This window comes from Podarcis cretensis (assembly GCF_951804945.1).
Source record: "Podarcis cretensis genome assembly, chromosome: 7".
Classification (NCBI taxonomy): Eukaryota; Metazoa; Chordata; class Lepidosauria; order Squamata; family Lacertidae; genus Podarcis; species Podarcis cretensis.
This window is the reverse complement of record NC_137176.1, coordinates 82,479,598-82,501,623: the sequence shown is the minus strand read 5'-3', so window position 1 is coordinate 82,501,623 and position 22,026 is coordinate 82,479,598. Positions and strand designations below refer to the sequence as shown.

The 22,026-nt window shown below is 46.1% G+C and overlaps 1 protein-coding gene across 2 annotated transcripts in view; it reads left to right on the top strand.

The window, feature by feature from the left end:
- ADCY8 (adenylate cyclase 8) overlaps positions 1 to 22,026 on the top strand; it is a 134,518-nt gene that overhangs the window by 51,946 nt on the left and 60,546 nt on the right. For both annotated transcript variants that reach the window (XM_079984166.1, XM_079984165.1), the window contains exons 4-7: positions 44 to 155; positions 7,798 to 7,925; positions 11,821 to 11,979; positions 20,025 to 20,295. In XM_079984166.1, coding sequence (XP_079840292.1) covers positions 44 to 155; positions 7,798 to 7,925; positions 11,821 to 11,979; positions 20,025 to 20,295 — 670 coding nt within the window. The remainder of the gene's footprint in view (positions 1 to 43; positions 156 to 7,797; positions 7,926 to 11,820; positions 11,980 to 20,024; positions 20,296 to 22,026) is intronic.

The following is a 22,026-nucleotide window of genomic DNA, read 5'->3' as shown; positions in this document are numbered from 1 at the left end:
TCAGGAGTCCTGATTTTCTTTCTTCTCTCCATTTGGTGTCCAGCATTCTTTTTGCAGATGTGAAAGGGTTCACCAACCTCTCCACAACACTATCAGCCCAGGAACTAGTCCGAATGCTGAATGAACTCTTTGCCAGATTTGATCGCCTAGCACATGTGAGTCAAGAGGCTTATTTGTTTCATTTAGCATGCAAGAGTCAAGCTGCCTGTTCATTTTTGGCGCTTCAAAAACCCTGTGTGGTGCTGTGAGGGGTGGAAATTTGTTGTGTTAGATCGGATTTGTGACCCACCATGCTGTATGCAGTCTACCCGCCCTGAATTGTGGCTTGGTAGGAGCTTCACAACATCCCTGTCATTGTAGTCCCAGGTAAGCAAAACTTATGATGTCCCTGGAGGGCTATGGCTGGTAGATTGTGTTGGGTTTGGTAGTTCACCAGTTTTTCAAGTCTATAAGAGATTCTACATAACTTAACCTTACTTATACTTGTCCTGTTGTTCTTGACATGGCAACATTTTCTTACAAAGGCAGGTGTTCGGTTCCCCTACCATTTCACAGACAGATGGATGGCTGCTAACAGATTGAGGTTGAATCCTGACAAGACAGAAGTACTGTTTTGGGGGGACAGGGGGTGGGCAGGCGTGAGGGACTCCTTGGTCCTGAATGAGGTAACTGTGCCCCTGAAAGACCAGGTGCACAGCCTGGAGGTCATTTTGGACTCACAGCTGTCCATGGTGGTGCAGGTCAATTTTGTGTTCAGATGTCTACCAGCTCCACCTGGTATGCAGGCTGAGACCCTACCTGTCTGAAAACTGTCTCGCCAGGGTGGTGGATGCTCTAGCTATCTCCCGCTTGGACTACTGCAATGCACTTTATGTGGGGCTACCTTTGAAGATGACCCGGAAACTGCAGCTAATCCAGAATGTGGCAGCTAGACTGGTGACTGGGAGTGGCCGCCAAGACCGTATAACACTGGTCCTGAAAAACCTACATTGGCTCCCAGTACATTTCTGAGCACAATTAAAAGTGTTGGTGCTAAACTTTAAAGCCTAAAACAGCCTTGGCCCAGTATACCTGAAGGAGTGTCTCCACTCCCATTGTTCAGAGCCACAATACCAGAGCCCTTAACAAAATAAGGTTCCCAGGATTCTTTGGCAGAAGCTGTGATTGTCAAAGTGAAACAGCTGCACTTTAAATGTATGTTATTAGTGTTGCTAGAGCATGGGATTGTTCCCACGACTAGCACAGTTAATTCTGTCTCTTTCTTCCTGCATAGATCAGTGTGGGGTTTACATATAAACTAAACAAGCTATAGCTTAGGGCCCCACTCTCTTGGGGGCCCCCAAAAAAATTAAAGGGGAAAAAACTGGATGTACTTTGATAAAATACATATTTTGTTATGTGCAAACAGCTTTAGATACCTATTAGGTCCATAAATTACCATATAACATATATTCAACACAAAAAACAGTGACAATTTGTTGTTGACAAAGGACAGCTGGACATATAAAGGGCCCCATTACCTTCAGTAGCTTAGGGCCTCATCAAACCTAAATCCGGCCCTGGCATAGATCTAGCGATAACATTCAGACACACATACACACACACACACACGACCGTTCAGGGCAGTTATCTGCATTTGCTAAAACACGCTCTTTACTGTGGAAGTGGGAAAGCATGGATATGCACAGGAAACACACACACACACACACCTTCAACTTCTCCCTTGGGTGCCATCTGTATTCAGATGTATATCTATCTGTAATGTGTGATTGCGAAACTCTCCTCCCCCAACCACTCATGCCTGATATACTTCCGTGGTCCTTAGCAACAGGCATGGCTGGAGAGGGAGGAAAACAAATTGGTAGGATGCGGAGCCAAAGGAGGGAGCTCCTCAAATGTCAGAAGCTTTGCTAATGTTTTTTGTTCTGCCTGATCATAAATCTGGGGAGGTGAGGGAGAGAAGGGAACATCGCTGCTTACTGTTATAAGTTCCTTCTCTGTAGGGAGAATTGGGATCCATGAAGTACCTGTAAGGTTGTCTCCATCCATCTCACCACTGACAGGTGCTCTAGCCCCGATTCCTGCCCACTGGGAATCTTATTCAGCCTCCCAAGTTCTGTCCTGGGCTTAGGAGATATCAGCAGGCATTGCCCACGCATGTTCAAGCTTATTGCTTCAGGACCATTAATTAAAATGAAATAGAAATAGAAATGGGTAGTAAAACTGAGATTCTAGAAATGCTGGAGTCTCACGTTACTGTCCACTTATGCTTGTGTGTCTTGGTTGCACAGAAACGTGGAATATACCATCACCAGCTCGGGTCTTAGCAGTCTCGAGAAGAGCATAAGCTAAGGTCCCTCTCCCTAGTTCCTGCTGGGATTTTGCATTCTCCATCTGTTTCCAAAACCTGTTTTCCAAACTGAGATGAATAGTGAGCTCCAAACTTCTGCTAGGCACACAGCATATCAGTCTTATTTGAAGAGTGGGTGGAATTGATAGCACAGCATGGGTCTTAGAAAACACAATCCATCATTTCCCTGCCCTGGGAAGTGGGGGTGGGGAGAAACCTTAATGAAGTTTCTGTTTGGTGCCTTTTGGTGGATGGATATTTGAGCAGCTCATTTCTTTAGCTCTTTCTCGTGCCAATTTTTTCGTGCTTTGAGTCACCATGGTGTGTTGTTTTTTGTAAAGTAACTTATGCATACATCTTTCTCAGAAGCTTCAGACAAATGTTGTTCTGTGCAGAGTAGTCATAGCTCAGTGACAGAATTCTGCTTTGCACTCAGAAGGCCTTGAGTGTATATGAATCTGCTTCAGACCATCTACCCTACCTATGTCTGCCCTAGCTTTCCCGCTTGGACTACTGCAATGCGCTCTATGTGGGGCTACCTTTGAAGGTGACCCGGAAACTACAACTAATCCAGAATGCAGCAGCTAGACTAGTGACTGGGGGCAGCCGCCAAGACCACATAACACCGGTCTTGAAAGACCTACATTGGCTCCCAGTACGTTTCCGAGCACAATTCAAAGTGTTGGTGTTGACCTTTAAAGCCCTAAACGGCCTCGGCCCAGTATATCTGAAGGAGCGTCTCCTCCCCCATCATTCTGCCCAGACACTGAGGTCCAATGCTGAGGGCCTTCTGGCGGTTCCCTTGCTGTGAGAAGCCAAGTTACAAGGAACCAGGCAGAGGGTCTTCTCAGTAGTGGCACCCGCCCTGTGGAATGCCCTCCCATCAGATGTCAAAGCGATGAACAACTACCTGACATTCAGAAGACATCTTAAGGCAGCCCTGTTCAGGGAAGTTTTTAATGTGTGACATTTTAGTGTATTTTTGGTCTCTGTGGAAGCTGCCCAGAGTGGCTGGGGAAACCCAGCCAGATGGGCGGGGTACAAATAAATTATTTATTATTATTATTATTATTATTATTATTATTATTATTATTATTATTCCCCCAGCCATTGGTCCCCAGATATGATTGGACTACAACTCCCATCAGCCTTGGCTATGGATGGCTTTGGATGGTGGGATTTGTAGCCCAACATCATCGGGGGTCCCCTGGTTTGGGGAAGACTGGTCTACTCTAAGAGTAGTTCTCCAGTACCTCAGGTGGAAGTCAATGCCCTCTCCTTCAGTTGGAGATGCCAGGGATGGAACCTAAGATTTTTCTGCAAGCAAAGGACAGAGTTATGGCATCTAAATCTTTAATTTTCAGGTTCTCCAGTTTAAAAAACTTCAGGCAAGGCTGGTACTACCGTCTGCCTGAGAGGGCTGCTTAAGGACCGGCAGTGTAAAGCAAATCCATACAATACTATGATGTCTTTTAACCAAACAGCTGCTGAGTGGGGAATGGAGATATATCCAGAGGATATATCAAGAAATTCTGCCTAACCTTTAGCTGAGTTGAGCCAAGAAGCCTCTCTAAGCTTGGCCAGACAAACTAAAGGATTTCATACCACACATACTATGGGGAGTCTCATCTGATCATTGTGCTCTAAAGCTCTCCTCCCTGCTTGTCTCCCAGAACCAGAAGAGGCGTGAAAAGGACAGAGGAGAGGTTGGCTTCATGGAGGTGCAGTCTCCGATTCTTTCGGGAAAGCCCTGGAGAGGGGGGAACTTAGAAGGCTGTGGGGAGTCAAGGACTTTCAGTCTCGGTAACCAATCCATGGGGCAAGACCTACCAAGTCTGAGCCACTGCACTCATTAGGCCTAACACTCTGCCAAGTCTGTGCACATCATGTTCTTGCTAATAAAGAGTTTATTCCACCTTGAATCATGTGATTTATTGCTGGCTCTCTCTTGTCACCTGAGCAGCTTCTTCCTCCACTTCCAACACGTCCTGTACCCCTTTCCCTGCCTCTGACTGCTCAGACTCTTCCTCTTCCACCAGCCCAGGTTCCTGCCTCGTGGGCAGCACACAACCCCATAAATAGCTGTCCCCCATCTCCAACCCCCCTTCCACACACTTATCAGAGCCCTGATACTCCATGACAGTGGCTCCCTCTCCCTCTAATGTGTTGGCTGCAATCACACCCATTGCAGAAATGTTCTTTGGAAAGTCAGGTGAATCTTAATACAAGCTCTCCTGATACATGGGAAAGCTGGCAGCATAGAGCAGGGGTCAGCAAGGTTTATTTTGTCTGGGCCGGATCGGTTCTGTGGAGATCCCTCCGTGGGCTGGTTCATACACGATTTCTGGTGCCACGGAAGAGAGTCCCTGCACCGCACTGCACTGGTTTAGCGTAGCGCGTGAGCGGGCAACTTGGTTTGGGGGCTGGTCAAACGACCTCCGTGGGCTGCTTCCGGCCCATGGGCCTTAGGTTGCTGACCCCTGGCGTAGAGCTTGCGGTGTTATGAGAATACCAGGCTCTCAAAGCTCTTAGGCAATCTGGCTACTTTGAGCTTTTCACTGCAGAGCAAGGCTATATCGAAGGATAGGTATTTCTTTGGAATGTTCATCCTGGCAAAAATATCTCAACAGTTGCATACAACCAATCCTTTGCTTGCAGTACTTTTTTTTTGTGATGTCCTAGTTAGAAATGTTTATCTCCTGGCAACCTTCTGCATTGCTCTTATTCTTTCTGGCAATTTTCTTAAGCAGATGGTTTGGCATGCAGCATTTAATGAGGCATCAAGATCCAAGCCGTTGTGGCTTCCTCTAGTTTTTCAGAATATTCCCAAGAGCTCATTGTGGAACCAAGACCTGAAAATGAAAGGCCTGCCTCTCTCTCTCTCTCTCTCTCTCTCTCTCTCTCTCTCTCTCTCTCTCTTTCTTTTTTAAATCCAGTGCATCTTCCTCATCTCCCTGCCCCATTTAAAGCACCCATCCAGAGAAAAAGGCTGAAATCCACCCCGATGGTTCTGTCTGCCACAAAGGTAGAGAATCTTTTTAGCTCCACCGGCCAAATACCTATGAGGATCAGCATGCCAAATATGGCAGGTGGGCTGGGTTATACACCTGTCAATCACTTGACGTCACAATGATGTCAGGTGCAGGGTGCTTTGAAGTCCTAGGAACACAGTATGAACTATGGGAATTGTCATTCTGTGAGGAGAATAGAGGACTCCTAACAACCCTCAGCACGCTTGAGAGTTGTTTAAAGTCCCATATTCCCCTCACAAAACTGCAATTCCCAGAGTTCCATGGGAATAGGGATTGACTGTTAAACCACTCTGGGAATTGCAGCTCTATGAGGGGAATTGTGTTCTCCTAACAACTCACAGTACTGCAGTTCCCTTCTGGCATTGCACCCAGGATTCTTTGGGCGAAGCCATGACTGTTTAAAGCAGTATAGAATCATAGAACTGTAGAGTTGGAAGGGACCCTGGGGGTCTTGTAGTCCAATGTTTCCGAGCACAATTCAAAGTGGTGGTGGTGACTTTTAAAGCCCTAAACAGCCTCGGTCCTGTATACCCGAAGGAGCATCTCCACCCCCATCATTCAGCCCGGACACTGAGGTCCAGTGCCGAGGGCCTTCTGGCAGTTCCCTCATTGTGAGAAGTGAGATTCTAGGGAACCAGACAGAGGGCCTTCTCGGTAGTGGCGCCCACCCTGTGGAACGCCCTCCTTTCAGATGTGAAGGAAATAAGCAGCTATCTTATCTTTAAAAGACATCTGAAGGCAGTCCTGTTTAGGGAAGTTTTTCATATTTAATGCTGTATTGTTTTTAACACTCGACTGGGAGTCACCCAGAGTGGCTGGGGAAACTCAGCCAGATGGGCGGGTATAAATAATAAATTATTATTATTATTATTATTATTATTATTATTATTATTACCTCCTGCAGTGCAGGAATATGCAGCTGTCCCATACGGGGATCAAACCTGCAACCTTGGCATTATCAGCACCATGCTCTAGCCAACTGCGCCATCAAGGCTGATAAATAGTGCTTTAAATGTATATAGAGCACAGATGAGGCCTAGGTGAACAGGGAACTGGGAGCCAGAATTCAGTTCAGGACCAAAGAACAAGTCTCTAGCAGCAACAGATAGCAAGTCAGAAGTTGGGGCTGCAGATTAACAAAAAGGCTAGGTTTGGGAGGGAGGACGAAATAAGCAAAGACAAGTTCAAGTTCCTGGTTTGTGCTACCTCAACAGCCAATGCATGATGCAGGAGAGAGGAAAGGGAAGCTATCTCAGCCGTCCTCCTGTTTTCCCAAATCTTAGGACATGAGCATATAGGGCAGAGATGCAGAGCCTGTGTCCTTCCAGATGTTGTGTTTCAACTCCTCCATGATCACTGGCCATGTTGGTCCAATAACATATGGAGGTATTTCTGCACCCTCTCCCCCCGATCTAGGGGATGTGGTCTACCTCTGAATATATAGAGAAGGAATAACTGGCATGTGGTGCTCCAGGTGTTTTTGGCCTCTGATGCAAGTCAGCCCCATCTGGCATGGCCAATGCTCAGAGATGTTGGGGATTTTAAGTCACAACATCTAGGGGGCAGACCCGCCAGAGGGCACCAGAGGAGAGTGATATCACCATAGCTGCTACCCACTGCTCAGGCTTCCAATATCTCTCTGAATGAAGTTCCAGCATTCGTCCTGAATGCCAAGGCATGACCCCATTAACATATATCCCTCCTCTGACTCTAAAAAGGTAAAGGGACCCCTGACCATTAGGTCCAGTTGTGGACGATTCTGGGGTTGCGGCGCTCATCTCACTTTATTGGCCAAGGGAGCCAACGTACACCTTCCAGGTCATGTGGTCAGCATGACTAAGCCACTTCTGGCGAACCAGAGCAGCGCACGAAAATGCCATTTACCTTCCCGCCGGAGCGGTACCTATTTATCTCCTTGCACTTTGACATGCTTTTGAACTGCTAGGTGGGCAGCAGCAGGGACCGAGGAATGGGAGCTCACCCCGTCGTGGGGATTCGAACAGCCGACCTTCTGTTCAGCAAGCCCTAGGCTCTGTGGTTTAACCCACAGCGCCACCCGTGTCCCTCTGACTGTAGTCTCCAGTAAATTGCCTTGTCTTCTGGTTTAGGTAATTTGGCAAGCACAGCCAAGGTTGCCTGCAGTGCTCAGATCTTTGTAGTATTTCTTTGATGCTTTTTCTTTCTTTCCAGGAAATCATTGACCCTTTCAGGATGCAATATATATATAAAATGAATGTTTGTCACAGATCAGAACAAAATCAAGATATTGCTTGTCCTTTACACACACAAACATCTCTTTCCCAAAGAGCTTTCAGATTTTGCTTTCCATATTTTCCACCCTGCTCATTTTTTATAACCATCCTGCTCCATCACACCCAATCTCATTGCTTCTAATCATTCTCCTTTTGGTTACAGGAACATCACTGCCTTAGAATTAAGATCCTAGGGGACTGCTACTACTGCGTATCCGGGCTCCCGGAACCTCGCCAAGACCATGCTCATTGTTGCGTTGAAATGGGACTCAGCATGATCAAAACAATCAGGTAATTTGTTTTCCTCCTTCTCTCATTTCTTCTGCCGCCATCACACTGTGCTTCAGTCTGTCATGTGCTGTCTCCTTGTTGCAAGACAGCAGAATAGCCTCAAAGTCTCTCATGCTGCTTTGTTGTTTTATTTTGGGTACCAGTGAGCTGAGATTCCCTCCCCATTTTCAATGGACTATTCATCACACACACACACACACACACACACACACACACCAGAGGACAAATTTGGCTTGATGGGGGGGGGGGCAGAAGTTCCTGAAATTGCTTCTTCCCCATTCATGCTCCTGCTGCACCAGGGAAGAAACAGTGCAGCGCTCGTGGTTTGTTTTTCTCCAAGCAAACAACATGCAGAAGGCAGTCTCTGGTTTGTTTCCTCCTGGTATGAGAGAGAAGCAAGGCACCCATGATATCAACAGTGTGCATCAAGACATGGGTCATTCACTTTGAAGTGTGGACCATACCAGTGATGTTTCCTAGATGAGGCAAACCCTCCAAGTGACACTATTTTCCAGGGATGTCCCTGATTTGGAGAAGCTGTCCCAGTTTCTGATTTAATCCCAGAATGTCCCACTTTTCCTTAACGGTAAAGGGACCCCCTGACTGTTAGGTCCAGTCGCTGACGACTCTGGGGTTGCGGCACTCATCTCGCTTTACTGGCCAAGGGAGCCGACATACAGCTTCTGGGTCATGTGGCCAGCATGACTAAGCCACTTCTGGCAAACCAGAGCAGCACACGGAAACGCCATTTACCTTCCTGCCAGAGCGGTACCTGTTTATCTGTTGAGGCATCTTAGCCAGAACCTGTTGAATATAGCAGAGCATATGCAGACTGTCCAGAATCAATCAGTTGCAGGCAGGATGATGCAGGAACAAAACACTGCTACAAGTAACTTGGTTACTTATAGGTTTATTATTTACAGCAGAATCACAAGTTACTATATACAGGATACAGACACGGATCTTAACTCTCTCACAGAACAAACTCCAGTGACCTCTCAAACCACACACTGACCAACCAACTAACCAACCAAGCAGGAAGGTCATGAGCCATCATGCCTATGTGGAGACCTCAACCAATAGCAGAGTTATATTGAAGGTTCCATATCTCTAGGCAGAATATCTCTTCGGCCAACTCCTTAATTGCTTCTGTGGCAAGCTGCATCAGATAGCACGTAGGCAAAATCCCAACATTATCTACTTGCACTTTGATGCGCTTTCAAACTGCTAGGTTGGCAGGAGCTGGGACCGAGCAATGGGAGCTCACCCCGTCGCAGGGATTTGAACCACCGACCTTCTGATTGGCAAGCCCTAGGCTCTGTTGTTTATACCACAGCGCCACCCACGCTGTCCCTATTTCCATCAGAGAAATGTTGCTCGGTCCCTGCTCCTGCCAACCTAGCAGTTTGAAAGCACGTCAAAGTGCAAGTAGATAAATAGATACCGCTCCGGCGGGAAGGTAAACGCCGTTTCCATGCGCTGCTCTCGTTCGCCAGAAGCGGCTTAGTCATGCTGGCCACATGACCCGGAAGCTCCCTCGGCCAATAAAGTGAGATGAGCGCCGCAACCCCAGAGTCGGTCACGACTGGACCTAATGGTCAGGGGTCCCTTTACATTTGCCTTATGGAGTTATCCGACCCCAGAGCCTTCTGAAGGAAGTCCTGTATAGAGAAGTTTTAAAAAAATGCTCCATGTTTTATTATGTTTTTTCTGTATGTTGGAAGCTGCCCAGAGTGGCTGGGGCAACCTAGTAAGATGGGTGGGGTATCAATAGTAAAATCATCATTAGGGAATGGGACGTCCCTGTTTTCATTGGAGAAATGTTGGAGGTTATAGGTGAGGGACTCAGCAGGTATCACTTAAGCATGGCAGGTTCAGATGCAAAGAGTTGATCCTCCAGGTATTTGTACCCTAAGAAATTTGAGACTCATTAGTAGGGTCACGGGAGACAAGTGGAGCTGTTTATTCTATGTCTGCTCTTCTCCCTGGTAAGCAGGGATTTCCCCCATGGAAAGCAATGTGATTTCCATAGCTGTGGTTCAACGCTAACAAGGCCTTGCTTTGACACTTGATGTTGTTGTTTAGTCATTTAGTCGTGTCTGACTCTTCATGACCCCATGGATCAGAGCACGCCAGGCACTCCTGTCTTCCTCTGCCTTCCGCAGTTTGGTCAGACTCATGCTGGTAGCTTCGAGAACACTGTCCAACCATCTCGTCCTCTGTCGTCCCCTTCTCCTTGTGCCCTCCATCTTTCCCAACTTCGGGGTCTTTTCCAGGGAGTCTTCTCTTCTCATGAGGTGGCCAAAGTATTGGAGACACTTGATGAACTTACCGTATTTTTTGTCCCACAGTACGCTCCGTCCCATAGGACGCACCTAGTTTTTTTGGGGGGAAATAAAGGGGAAAAAAATCCTTTATTTCCCTCTCAAAACCAGGTCGGGGAAACCGAACCAGGTCGGGGAACAGCAGGATGGCGGCGCTGCGCCTCCCTGCTGTACCCCGAGCTTGTGGGGCTGGCCGATGCCTGCCCGGCGCGTGGGGCGCTCTGCTTAAGTGCGTCCGGCCCGCCGGGCGGCAGGCTGCTATCCGCAGTGTGGGGAGCCCTGTGGGGAACTCCTGCAGGGCTCCCCACGCTGCAGGTGTCTGCCCGGCGCGAGGGGCGCTCTGCTTCAGCACGCCCGGCGCTCCAGGAATCAGGCTGCTATCCGCAGCCTAGACAGCCCTGCGGGAACTCCCGCAGGGCTGCCTAGGCTGCGGATGTCTTCCTGAAGCCTGGAGAGCAAGAGGGGTCGGAGCGCACTGACCCCTCTCGCTCTCCAAGCTTCAGCGAAAGGCTGCATTCGCCCCATAGGACGCACCCAGATTTCCCCTTTATTTTTGGAGGGGAAAAAGTGTGTCCTATACGGCGAAAAATACGGTACCCAAATAACAGAAAGATGGAGGATGCTTTGAGACTGGTTGCCACAACTTCATAGCTGGAGAAAGGCTCTTTCCACATGCTCTTCTTCATTGCTACTTGACATGTTTCAGGGCTAGGCCTTGATCTACAAAACAGCTTTCTGGAGCTCACCTCATATTCTCACAACCACATTTTTATCTTCCTGCCTCTATTATTTATGATTAGAAGTTTGCAAAAAAAATAATAATTCCAGCAAGTAACATTATGAAAATGTTTTTTTTTTAAAAAAAGTAGAAACTTTTGTACAAAGCTATTAATTGCTTGAAACAGGAGGTAAGTTGGGGAACTTCTTAATTAAACCAATTAATTAATTAATTAAACTGGTTTCTATGGGGAAAAGTTCAGCAAGCTTAATGGAGCTTGTAGCTTCTTCCATCCAAATATCCTCCATCAGTCTTTTTTCTTTTCTTTTATGCTCCTGTTTAATAGCAGTAATGTGTGTACCACCAGACCGTGCAATGCAATTAAGTGTTCCTGTGATAATCCACGTTGCAGAATTATTTTACTGCTGCTTATATTTTCCGCTAATAGTGTAAGGTGTAAATTGTATGAACCTAGCAAAAAAAGGTGTGTAATTTAAAGTCCCCTTTACTGCCATCAGATATACACTTCAGTTTTAATTCTGCCCCATACTACAACACACACACACACACACACACTGCAGTTAGTTCCATGACCAGCACAGGCACAGTCATTTAGGGTATCAAGGATTCTTTTCCTCATTGTTATGACTGAAACACAGGTGCAAGGGCAGTTGAAGTCACCCATACCACGCTTGGTAATTCCTCAAGGGAATTAATTCCAGGACTGAGGAGCAATCATCACCCTTGGAATCCTGGCTTAGCACATAAATGGCCTTCAGAGAGCATCCCATGTCATGATGGAAAATGCCTCTTCGATCTTTCAGATAAATTTTAAGTTAACTTTCTTTTTCAGGTATGTTAGGTCAAGAACGAAGCACGATGTCGACATGCGGATTGGAATACACTCTGGATCCGTGCTGTGTGGTGTGTTGGGTCTACGAAAGTGGCAGTTTGATGTCTGGTCCTGGGATGTTGATATTGCAAACAAACTTGAGTCAGGTGGAATCCCTGGGTAAGTGTCTGCTTGCATTAGTCTACAATCTAGGGCTGGAGCAATTTGTTTTGAGTCATGTATCCTTAAAGCATCATGGCATAAATGCCGCCATTTTGAATTCTGCTCAGTCATATCCACGTGGAATCAAGATGGCTGCCTCTGTTATATCCATTGGAGAGAAACAAAATGGTATTGGGCTTGTTTGTCTGCTTACTGCCTGAACCGGTGCTTTATGCCACCACTGTCACTGAGGGCCAGCAATGTGGGCAGGCTGATGTCTTCAAAGGCAGTGCCTAAGATAGCCTGACAGCCCAACATGTATAGCTTTAAAAGTGGAAAGGACATAGAACACAGTCATGGTTGTTAGTAGCCATTAAAAGCCTTGTCCACGTAGAATTTATCTAACCCTCTGTGCTGGTCCCGGGGGGAGGTTACCGTGAGGCGTGGTCAGAGTCCGGTCCTGGGTCGAGGGTCTGGAGGGTCTGTCCACCAAGGGCAAAGCAGGGTCCAAAGCGAGGAGCCGGACAAGGTCAGGAACTCTGGAAGAACAGGTCTGGGTGCTGGCAGAAAAAGGTTTCCAACAACGTTACTCCCGCAACCTGGGCCTGGGCTGACTGGCCTTAATCTCCTCTGAGGCCAGGGGTGGTCCCGGCCCACATGTGACCCGCCGCTCCTGGCCTTAAGGCGAGCACTCCTCCTGGGAGAAACCAGTTCCCTTCGCCTCTCTGCCCTGAGCCTCTGCAGCTCAGGAGAGGCTGGAGGGTTACTGGACCCAGGGGGAGACTCACCTTCCCCTGACAGGGCTGGGAGAGGCACACCTGCAGGCAATGGGTCCTCAATCACCTCCGGAGCCAGAGTGGAATCACTTGGTTCCTGCTCCTGAGGATCCGGCACAGGTGCAGGCGCTTCAGATTCAAGGCCCTGCCCTGGCTCAGCCGGCCCTGGAGGCGGGGACTCCTGTACAGGCTGGGATTCCTCCGGTTCAGCCTCTGAATCAGATTCCCAGGCCATCACACCCTCTTTTAAAGCCATCCAAGTTGTTGGCCATCACTGCCTACCATGGGAGCATGTTCCATAGTTTAACTTTGTCCCTGACCATTTGCCATGCCGGCTGGGACTGAATGGAGCCCAACAACTTTTGGAGGGCTCCACACTGGCTCCACCTGCTATATTTCCTTAGATAAACTTGCTTGCTTCTTTTGTTTTTGTTTTTTTGTATATATATTTTTACTAGTTTTTTTAACATATCATTTTCAACAGTAATTAAACATACTTTTACATCTTATTCAAATTTTTGACTTCCATCAATCCTGTCTGAAAATTTACCAATCTAATCTCTCAGTATGCTTTTCTTATCTTCCCTATTACATTTCAAACTCATAACCAATATCTCTATCTTTTTCTACTTTGTAACACTTCGTATATTTCTCCTTACAAAACTTCTTGTAGTCCTACTAGCGTAATTTGTTGATTACAGTTGCTCTTCAAATAATTCATATACTTCTTCCAATCTTCTGTAAATCTCTGGTCCCGCAGGTTTCAAATCCTTCCTGTCATTTTGTCCAATTCTGCATAGTCCATAAATTTCGTCTGCCATTCTTCTTTCATCGGAATTTCTTGTTTCCATTTCTGGGCTAACAACACTCTTGCCGCAGTTGTTGCATATAAAAACAATTTAACATCTTGCCTATTAATGTCGTGACCTATAATACCAAGTAAAAATGCTTCTGGGTTTTTTTAAAATGTATATTTCAAATGTATGCTTGCTTCTTTTATCATCTGCCAACATAATGACATGGCGCTTTGCAAAACATGCCCTGCAGGCGATCTTCACACTAATACGAGGTTGTGGGTTGCTAACATGTATTTCTGATAACCTTTGCATCGCTGCATCTAAGGTGAGATGTGCACAGTTTCTTTCCACCCATCTGCCCAGTTGTTTCTTCATCCAAAGTGGCTGCACTAACTGCTGGGTACAAATGTTGTTTCTACCTGACATGGCCTATTTTTCAACACATTCCAAGAAGCACAGCTTGTTCCTTTGACAGGGTAAGGCAATTGCCGTTTCTCAACGGTGACGTTGACAGCTTGCAAGAGGGAGGGAAACCTACCAGTCAAGTCCTCATCCTCCAAGCCCATATATCAGCTACTTATCGGCCAATTTTGACTGGTATGTTTCCTCTACTTGCATGAAACAGAGATGCTCTAGGAACACGGGGAGCACATTCTTTGCTCCTGGAAAGTCATGGCTTCTGGTCCCACCTGTATTGAGGAACAAAATCAGAAGCAGAGCCCACTCAACCTGCACATCGGTTGCCCACAACCATTATTGCCCTCCCTTTCTCCTGTTCCCCACACTCACACAAAAGACTAGTGAAGGTTGGTGCCCTAAGGCAAATGGGGCACTTCTCTACAAACCTCATCTGCACTCAGTGACCCTGACTTGCCTATCTTCTGACATACCATCAGTCCAGGAGGCGGCTATGACTATCAGCTTCCTTCTCCATAATCTCATTATTGCTGAAGTTGGCATGTTAGAATTCCTGCTCCATGATTACAGTCATGGGATTTTTGTATATCACATGACGGTATATGTTTTGACTCCACAAAGTGAGAAGTGACAGAGACAGGATGTTTGTGTTACTGTGTTCCATGAAGTGGGACTATTGTCCTTTGTTCTTTTTCTCTTTGCTGTCTGATGCTAGAGAGAGAGGGAGCCATGTTGCAGTGCTCTGTGTGTGTTTATATGTAAATAAAGTAGATTAGCCAAAATGCTAAGTTGCTGAGGTCTGTCACGCAAGCTGCGCAAACTCTGTGGATCCCTAAGTATGCCGGTGTCAGTTGGCATCAGTCGCTGTGATGTTCGGGCTGAAGAAAGCTTATGAAGCTCCTGAACGATCGACCAGGAGGGAGGGAACATGCCAGTCGGGCATGCGTCTCTGCCAGGGTCCTACTTGAGTGTAGGCTGAACTCCTGGCAAGAGGATGGAGACATTAGTTGACTCTGCCTGTGATTGGCTCCGGTTCTGCCTACCTTTGGGGTCCCTACCTGTTCAAATGGGCACCACTGTCAAGGCCTATGCAGAGGCGGCAGCTGCTGTGTCTCAACACCCACCACTTTCCCTCCGCTGGGAGGAGTTGCTAGGACTCCAAAACCAAGCTTCACCTCCTCAGAAAGAGAGGGATGCTCTTCATCTCTTCAGTATTGTTTTCCTTCCAAGGAGAAGCTTCCAACATCTCCTCTCCATGGTGGGAACAAGGTCACTGCCTTACCCTTTCCAACCTGTGATTACTCTGATCAAATCCAGAGCATACACATGTTGTTGTTGTTGTTTAGTCATTTAGTCATGTCCAACTCTTCGTGACCCCATGGACCAGAGCACGACAGGCACTCCTGTCTTCCACTGCCTCCCGCAGTTTGGTCAAACTCATGCTGGTAGCTTAGAGAACACTGTCCAACCATCTCGTCCTCTGTCGTCCCCTTCTCCTTGTGCCCTCCATCTTTCCCAGCAACAGTGTCTTTTCCAGGGAGTCTTCTCTTCTCATGAGGTGGCCAAAGTCTTGGAGACTCAGCTTCAGGATCTGTCCTTCCAGTGAGCACTCAGGGCTGATTTCCTTCAGACTGGATAGGTTTGATCTTCTTGCAGTCCATGGGACTCTCAAGAGTCTCCTCCAGCACCATAATTTAAAAGCATCAATTCTTTGGTGATCAACCTTCTTTATGGTCCAGCTCTCACTTCCATACATCACTACTGGGAAAACCATAGCTTTAACTATACGGACCTTTGTTGGCAAGTTGATGTCTCTGCTTTTTAAGATGCTGAGAGCACACACATACCCATCTTTAAAGCAAACAGAAACAAGGTCTGGAGATCTGATCACGGGACTTCTATATCAGATGTAGTTTGGCCCATATAGTCCATCTGCAAGCCAGCAAAGGCAGCATACATAGGTTTCAGCAGATTGTTTCCTCCCCTGCCATTCCCCGCTGAAACTTAGGTATATCGAAACACAGCAGCTCAACTGGGTCATGGATTGACTGTACATTTGCATTTTAATGGAAGTCAATGTCTCTCTTTCACTGCCTCTATCTAATCAAATGGATGGAACCAATTAACGTTGCTGTTTGATTTTTTTTCATTAACATGCAATCCTAAGTGAGGTCTACAGAGTTAAAACAAAACTTTGATTTTATTGAAATGGACTCTGGTTTCAACTTCATTTGAATCCCTCTAGAAAATTAAAGTAGGTGTAAAAGATTCTGGGTGAAAGCAAAAGACAAACATCTCAGCAACTCCCTGGGCCTTTCTCCTCCATCACTGAAAATCAGATGTGGTAAGAAGGATCATTATAAGAAGTTAAATTGAGTTCTGCTGGATCAGGCCAAAGGCCCATCTAACCTGAAATCCTGTTTTCACAATGGCCAATTGGAATGCCTATGGGAAACCTTCAAACAGGATTTGAGTGCAACAGAACTCTCTCTACTTCCTTATTTCCAGCAACTGGTATTCAGAGGCATACCGAATACAGCTGCCTCATTCTCACTTCTGTATCCTGGAAGGTAGACTCTTACCTTGTCAGATTTCCAGAAGGATCAGAGTTCATCTCTGGCTTCTGCTGGGTCCCCAGAAAATGGAAGATCAGTTACCTCTTGTTCCTGTGGGAGTAAATAGGGCCAGTAAGGGACAAAGTGACTCCATTGAGAGCCAGTGTGGTGTAGTGGTTAAGAGCGGTAGTCTCGTAATCTGGTGAACTGGGTTCGCGTCTCCGCTCCTCCACATGCAGCTGCTGGGTGACCTTGGGCTAGTCACACTTCTCTGAAGTCTCTCAGCCCCACTCACCTCACAGAGTGTTTGTTGTGGGGGAGGAAGGGAAAGGAGAATGTTAGCCGCTTTGAGACTCCTTCGGGTAGTGATAAAGCAGGATATCAAATCCAAACTCTTCTTCTTCTTCCATTCTGATTTGGAAAAGAGCATGTGGCTATGGAGCATCTGACTGAAAATTTGGTCTTCCATATCCCAAGCTCTTGAAGAATGGCCAAATTTGAGCACATGCACACCACTGCAATGTCTCTTGGGTTTGTGGGTTGTTTAGTGCAGTGGTCCTTTTGTGACTCTAGGTGGCACAATGACCTCTTGGGTTGTCGATCTGTCATTGGTCAGCGTCACGTATACTTTGATTACAAATGGAGGAGTTGAAAGATGGAGATATAGTGACTGTGAGAGAACAAGCCACAGAAGCAGTAATAACAAGGGTGTCTGTGATTAATCTATGTTCTAGTTACAAAAATATTAACATTCTGGGGCATCGGAGTCAGGATTCGTTATACCTACAGGAATTATTAACAAGCTAGACTCATAGTACATACCAACTAATTACAAGTTTCAACACCATCATTAAATAGAGGCAGGCAGAAGGAAAGAAGGTTTCTGACATCTGGCTGCTGTTTGTGTGCTCCAAGTTCCCATCTCATTTTGTCACACATGTCATCTGTTGCATCACAGAATCTCATGCAATATTCTGCTTTGAATTACCCATTTGAAACCCACCTGTTCTTCATTGCTTCAAATGCCCCACTATATAGTAGGCCTACAAGGCTGAAAACCAGTCACTGCAAATTGTGAAGGATGAACACAAATTAATGGCACAAGTAAATAAAGGATTTCACACATTGTCTGCTCATAATGGGGCAATATTACATTGGTTGAAGACCCAGGCTTTGTCTTGCTCTCGTTATTTTGAGGAGCAAATGATTATATTTTAAGCCATTAATAATCCACTGTATCTTAGAAGCCCAGATGGAGATTGTGTTATTATGGAGAAGTGAATGTACTACAGGCAACCCTCACTTTAGGCATGCCTAAATGGGTGCACAATTGCAGACACACGTGCAGCGCCAAACCTGGAAATGTCACTAAGAGGGCAGTGCAGGATGGGGGGTGGAATGGGGCAGAGCAGCGGCAGAATGGGGTGTTTCAATTGCACACAATTTCACACAAGTATACAATAACTCAGAATGCAACCTCCACAAAACTGGTGTTTTGCGGTTTGCAAGGTTTCTCTTGTAGACCAGCTAGCACAACATTGAAGAGTATGATGACTGGTCTCCTTTTGTTTCTTTCATTAACTCTTCAGCAGAAGTATCTAGACCACACTTCCTCACAGAGGTGTGTTCTGCTAACTTCATGATGTATCTTTGTCTAAAGATGAGCTTCTTGACCTTGGCTTTTGACACCTGGGATATATATTTTGGGGGTCCCACACCATTCTTTGGACTGTGATGTGTTTTAAAGGGATTTTAATACTGTATTTCAAAATTGCATGAGGTCCTGGGAACTCATGGTGAAGGTCAGGTCAAAGAATCTTACAAATCTTCTTCTTCATCAACAACGTCATGAGTTGTTCAGTGAATCTGGCAAAGGAAGCCACAACTGCAGCTGCTGCACTCAAAAGTGATTAGCATGTAGGCAGATGGCATGTTTTATCAACAAGATGATCCTCCATTGTGGATTCCTTTTGTAGGCATTCGTTTAAGACGTTTAGCATTAACGTTTAATCATTACAGATACGGGTTGGAAAACACAGAAGATAAATTGTCCCTATGGTTTAAGCAAACAGAAACCCTAAGCAAAGCAAGTGTCTCCAGACCAGACAATAAAAGCTATTCCAGACATTGCATGACAGCGGCAATTATATGCTTGACAGATCTGCAGCTAAACGGGGCTCTCAGTGGCCCGACGCATGCATTTTCAGACACAGGTTTGCTCAGTCAAGCATGGTAGCTTTAGGTGTGCCTCTGAAAATCTTAACCCCTTCCCTCAAAGGCCCTGAGTTAATGTTAGCCCCCATGTCCTTGTGAACCATTCCATGAGGGTTAACTATCAGTGCAAAAGCTGGTTTCTCTTCACAGGAGTTAAGTTACTGGGCTGAAATATAACAGGGCTGAGAATTAAGTTTTATCATCTCTCTTGGGGGAATGTCTCTAGAAGCGAACTCACATGGTGAGGGCCAACAGTTATGTAGCCACTGAGAAATTAAAGGGAGATACTGGGATGTTCAGGGTAAGCCTGAGGATTTCGGTTGTAATTTTACTGGGCTGTGAATGTTACAGATACTGTAATCTTATACTGTGGATGTTACAGATAATCTTAGATTGCTATTGATTGCTATAGATGTAACTAAAGGTGGTCAAATAAGTAAAATACAAAAAAAGCTATTTATAAAGACTAAAGAGACTGAAGACCCCCCCCCCAAAAAAAATAGCCAATGAGGACTGAGCATGCTCCTTAGCCACCATAGGAGCCAACTCCTAGGGGCCAAGGTCCCTTCGGGCTCCCCAATAAAATATTTGAGATAAACATTGCCATTCAAATGGGTCTGTGTGTGCTGTGTCTTGTGATCAGCTATGTTGGGCGGGGCTTACCTGGCCCCCCTCTCCAATATTTAATTCAAGTTGGCCCCCCTGCTAGCCACAGACTGCTGAGTATAACCTGTGGTGAAAAAGAACAGCAGGGATGGAATGGAGTAACCTGGGGCAGGGTATTATGGCCAGCCTACTGGGATGCGGGTGGCGCTGTGGGTTAAACCACAGAGCCTAGGACTTGCTGATCAGAAGGTCAGTGCTTCGAATCCCCGCGACGGGGTGAGCTCCCATTGCTCGGTCCCTGCTCCTGCCAACCTAGCAGTTCGAAAGCACATCAAAGTGCAAGTAGATAAATAGGTACCGCTCTGGCGGGAAGGTAAACGTCGTTTCCGTGCGCTGCTCTGGTTTGCCAGAAGTGGCTTAGTCATGCTGGCCACATGACCCGGAAGCTGTACGCCAGCTCCCTTGGCCAATAAAGCGAGATGAGTGCCGCAACCCCAGAGTCGGCCACGACTGGACCTAATGGTCAGGGGTCCCTTTACCTTTTACTGGGACTCTGAACTGAAGCACTCCTATACTGCAGCGTTTTGTTGAGGGTTTCCCCCTTGCATCTTTTGGGTGTGTTTTTTTCTTGTTTGGTTTGTTGGTTTTACCCAGGCACCATGTGTGTTGATTCTTTCCACTGCTTTATACTTCCGCAGGAGAATCCACATATCCAAAGCTACGCTCGATTGCCTCAACGGGGATTACAAAGTGGAAGAAGGGCACGGCAAGGAACGCAACGAATTCTTGAGGAAGCACAACATTGAGACGTACTTGATCAAGCAGCCCGAGGAGAGCCTGTTGACTCTGCCCGAGGACATTGTCAAGGAGTCGGTGGCGGCTGCGGACAGGAGGAACAGCGGGGTGATGCTCACCGAAGGATCATGGAGCCCGGAGCTTCCTTTTGATAACATTGTGGGGAAGCAGCATGTAAGTCCCAGCTTCCTTCCTTACTTCCTTCCTGTCCTGCTCTTTGCGCTCATGCTCCTTTAATGCATCTCCATAACAAAAGCCTTGGAGGAAAACAAATTTCTCTCTAACCTTTTCCCTCTAACATGAACCGCAGATGATTAAACAAACCCCCACAGGTCAGAATTAACCTATGCATCAGAATCTCGGGAAGTGCTAAGGTCTCCCCTCCCATCTCCCTGCCAAAATTAAATGTTGCACACAGCTGAGTGTTAATTGAATCAGAGCCTCAGACAAGTTCATTATGGGTATGAGAAGAAGACCTGAAAGCTGCTTAAACTGCTGCAAGCAACCATCAGGCAGCTAACATTTTGCTAGTTATCAGCGCAGTGTGTTCGGCCCAGGACTTAATTCTCACAAATAGCAGGCGACACGGCAGGGTTGTGTCTGGAATGCACCACTTCTTGTTGCAGGTGTTGTGGGAGGAGAATCATCCTCTGTAAAATGTTTTTATTTTATTTTATTTTTAAAAAACCCATCTACACATAGAAAACAACATGATAGGTTGGGGTCTTGATTTCTGGACTTCTGATTTGCTATGTGCAAGGATGTATTTTATTTTATTTTGTATGCAAGAGAACTCAGCAATGTAGCCCCCTATTCTGAAGTTGTGCAGTCAGGAGACAGGTTTGCCACTTAGTCTCCAATATGTGAGATGGAACATGCTGTGTTGGTGGCTGAGTATTGCAAATAAAGGATGCAAAACTTGCTACAAACCACAGGGTAACTTTAAAATATTGCACATATTAGTATTGGGCAGCATGAAGCAATTGGATGCATAAAAGTTTACTCCTTTTGGAATAAAAATTGCCCAGACTTGTAAGTATTCTTCAAAGCTTTACTAACCAGAACTTCTTCAAAACAGGTACAAAGTAATCAATGATGCATCCAGAAAGGTGTATAAAGCATATGCACAGGTTCTTCTTCTTAAATATATTACTCAATTATAACCAGAGCTGAAATCCAAGCTCTGACTCTCCTATTGCCTACATTAGCCTGCATCCAGACTAAGGTTTTGCAGCTCCTGAAGAGGCATCATTATCACATTCTTCTCTGACTGTGCTGGGGTACAAAAGGCAAAGGCACCACTCAAAATGGCAAATTTGCAATTGAATGCCTTAATCACATGATCTAAAGTTAAACACTCAGTGTGAGGGCCAGCAGAGAACAATAGTTAATTATCAGCTCAGCTAGAGGCTTAGAAAGCCCTTTCTAGCTTAGTATACTCCAATGCAATTTTCCAATGCTAAATCCCTAAAAACATACATACAGGTAGAGTAGCTGGGGAAACCCAGCCAGATGGGTGGGGTATAAATAATAGATTATATTATTCTCCATTTCAGTGTGCAGTTGAACAATTATACTTAACAAGATGGGCTATTAGTCTGATCCAGCAGAGCTCTTCTCATGGAGTGATAATGTAGACAACATTTAAGGAGAAGTCATAGATCAATAGTGGAGTACCAGTTCACATGCAAAAGATCCCAGGTTCAAATCTTTGATGTCTCTTGTGAAAGGTTCTGAGATAGCAGATGGTGGGAGACTTTGGGGAGCTGCTGTTACTCAGAGTAAGCAGCGTGGCTGTGTGTGAAATAGCCTGGCACAGCATAAGGCAACTGCAGTTCCTATCTCTAATGCACATCTCATTGAGTGTGTGGAATAAACACACCTGATACACATGGGCTGGAATGT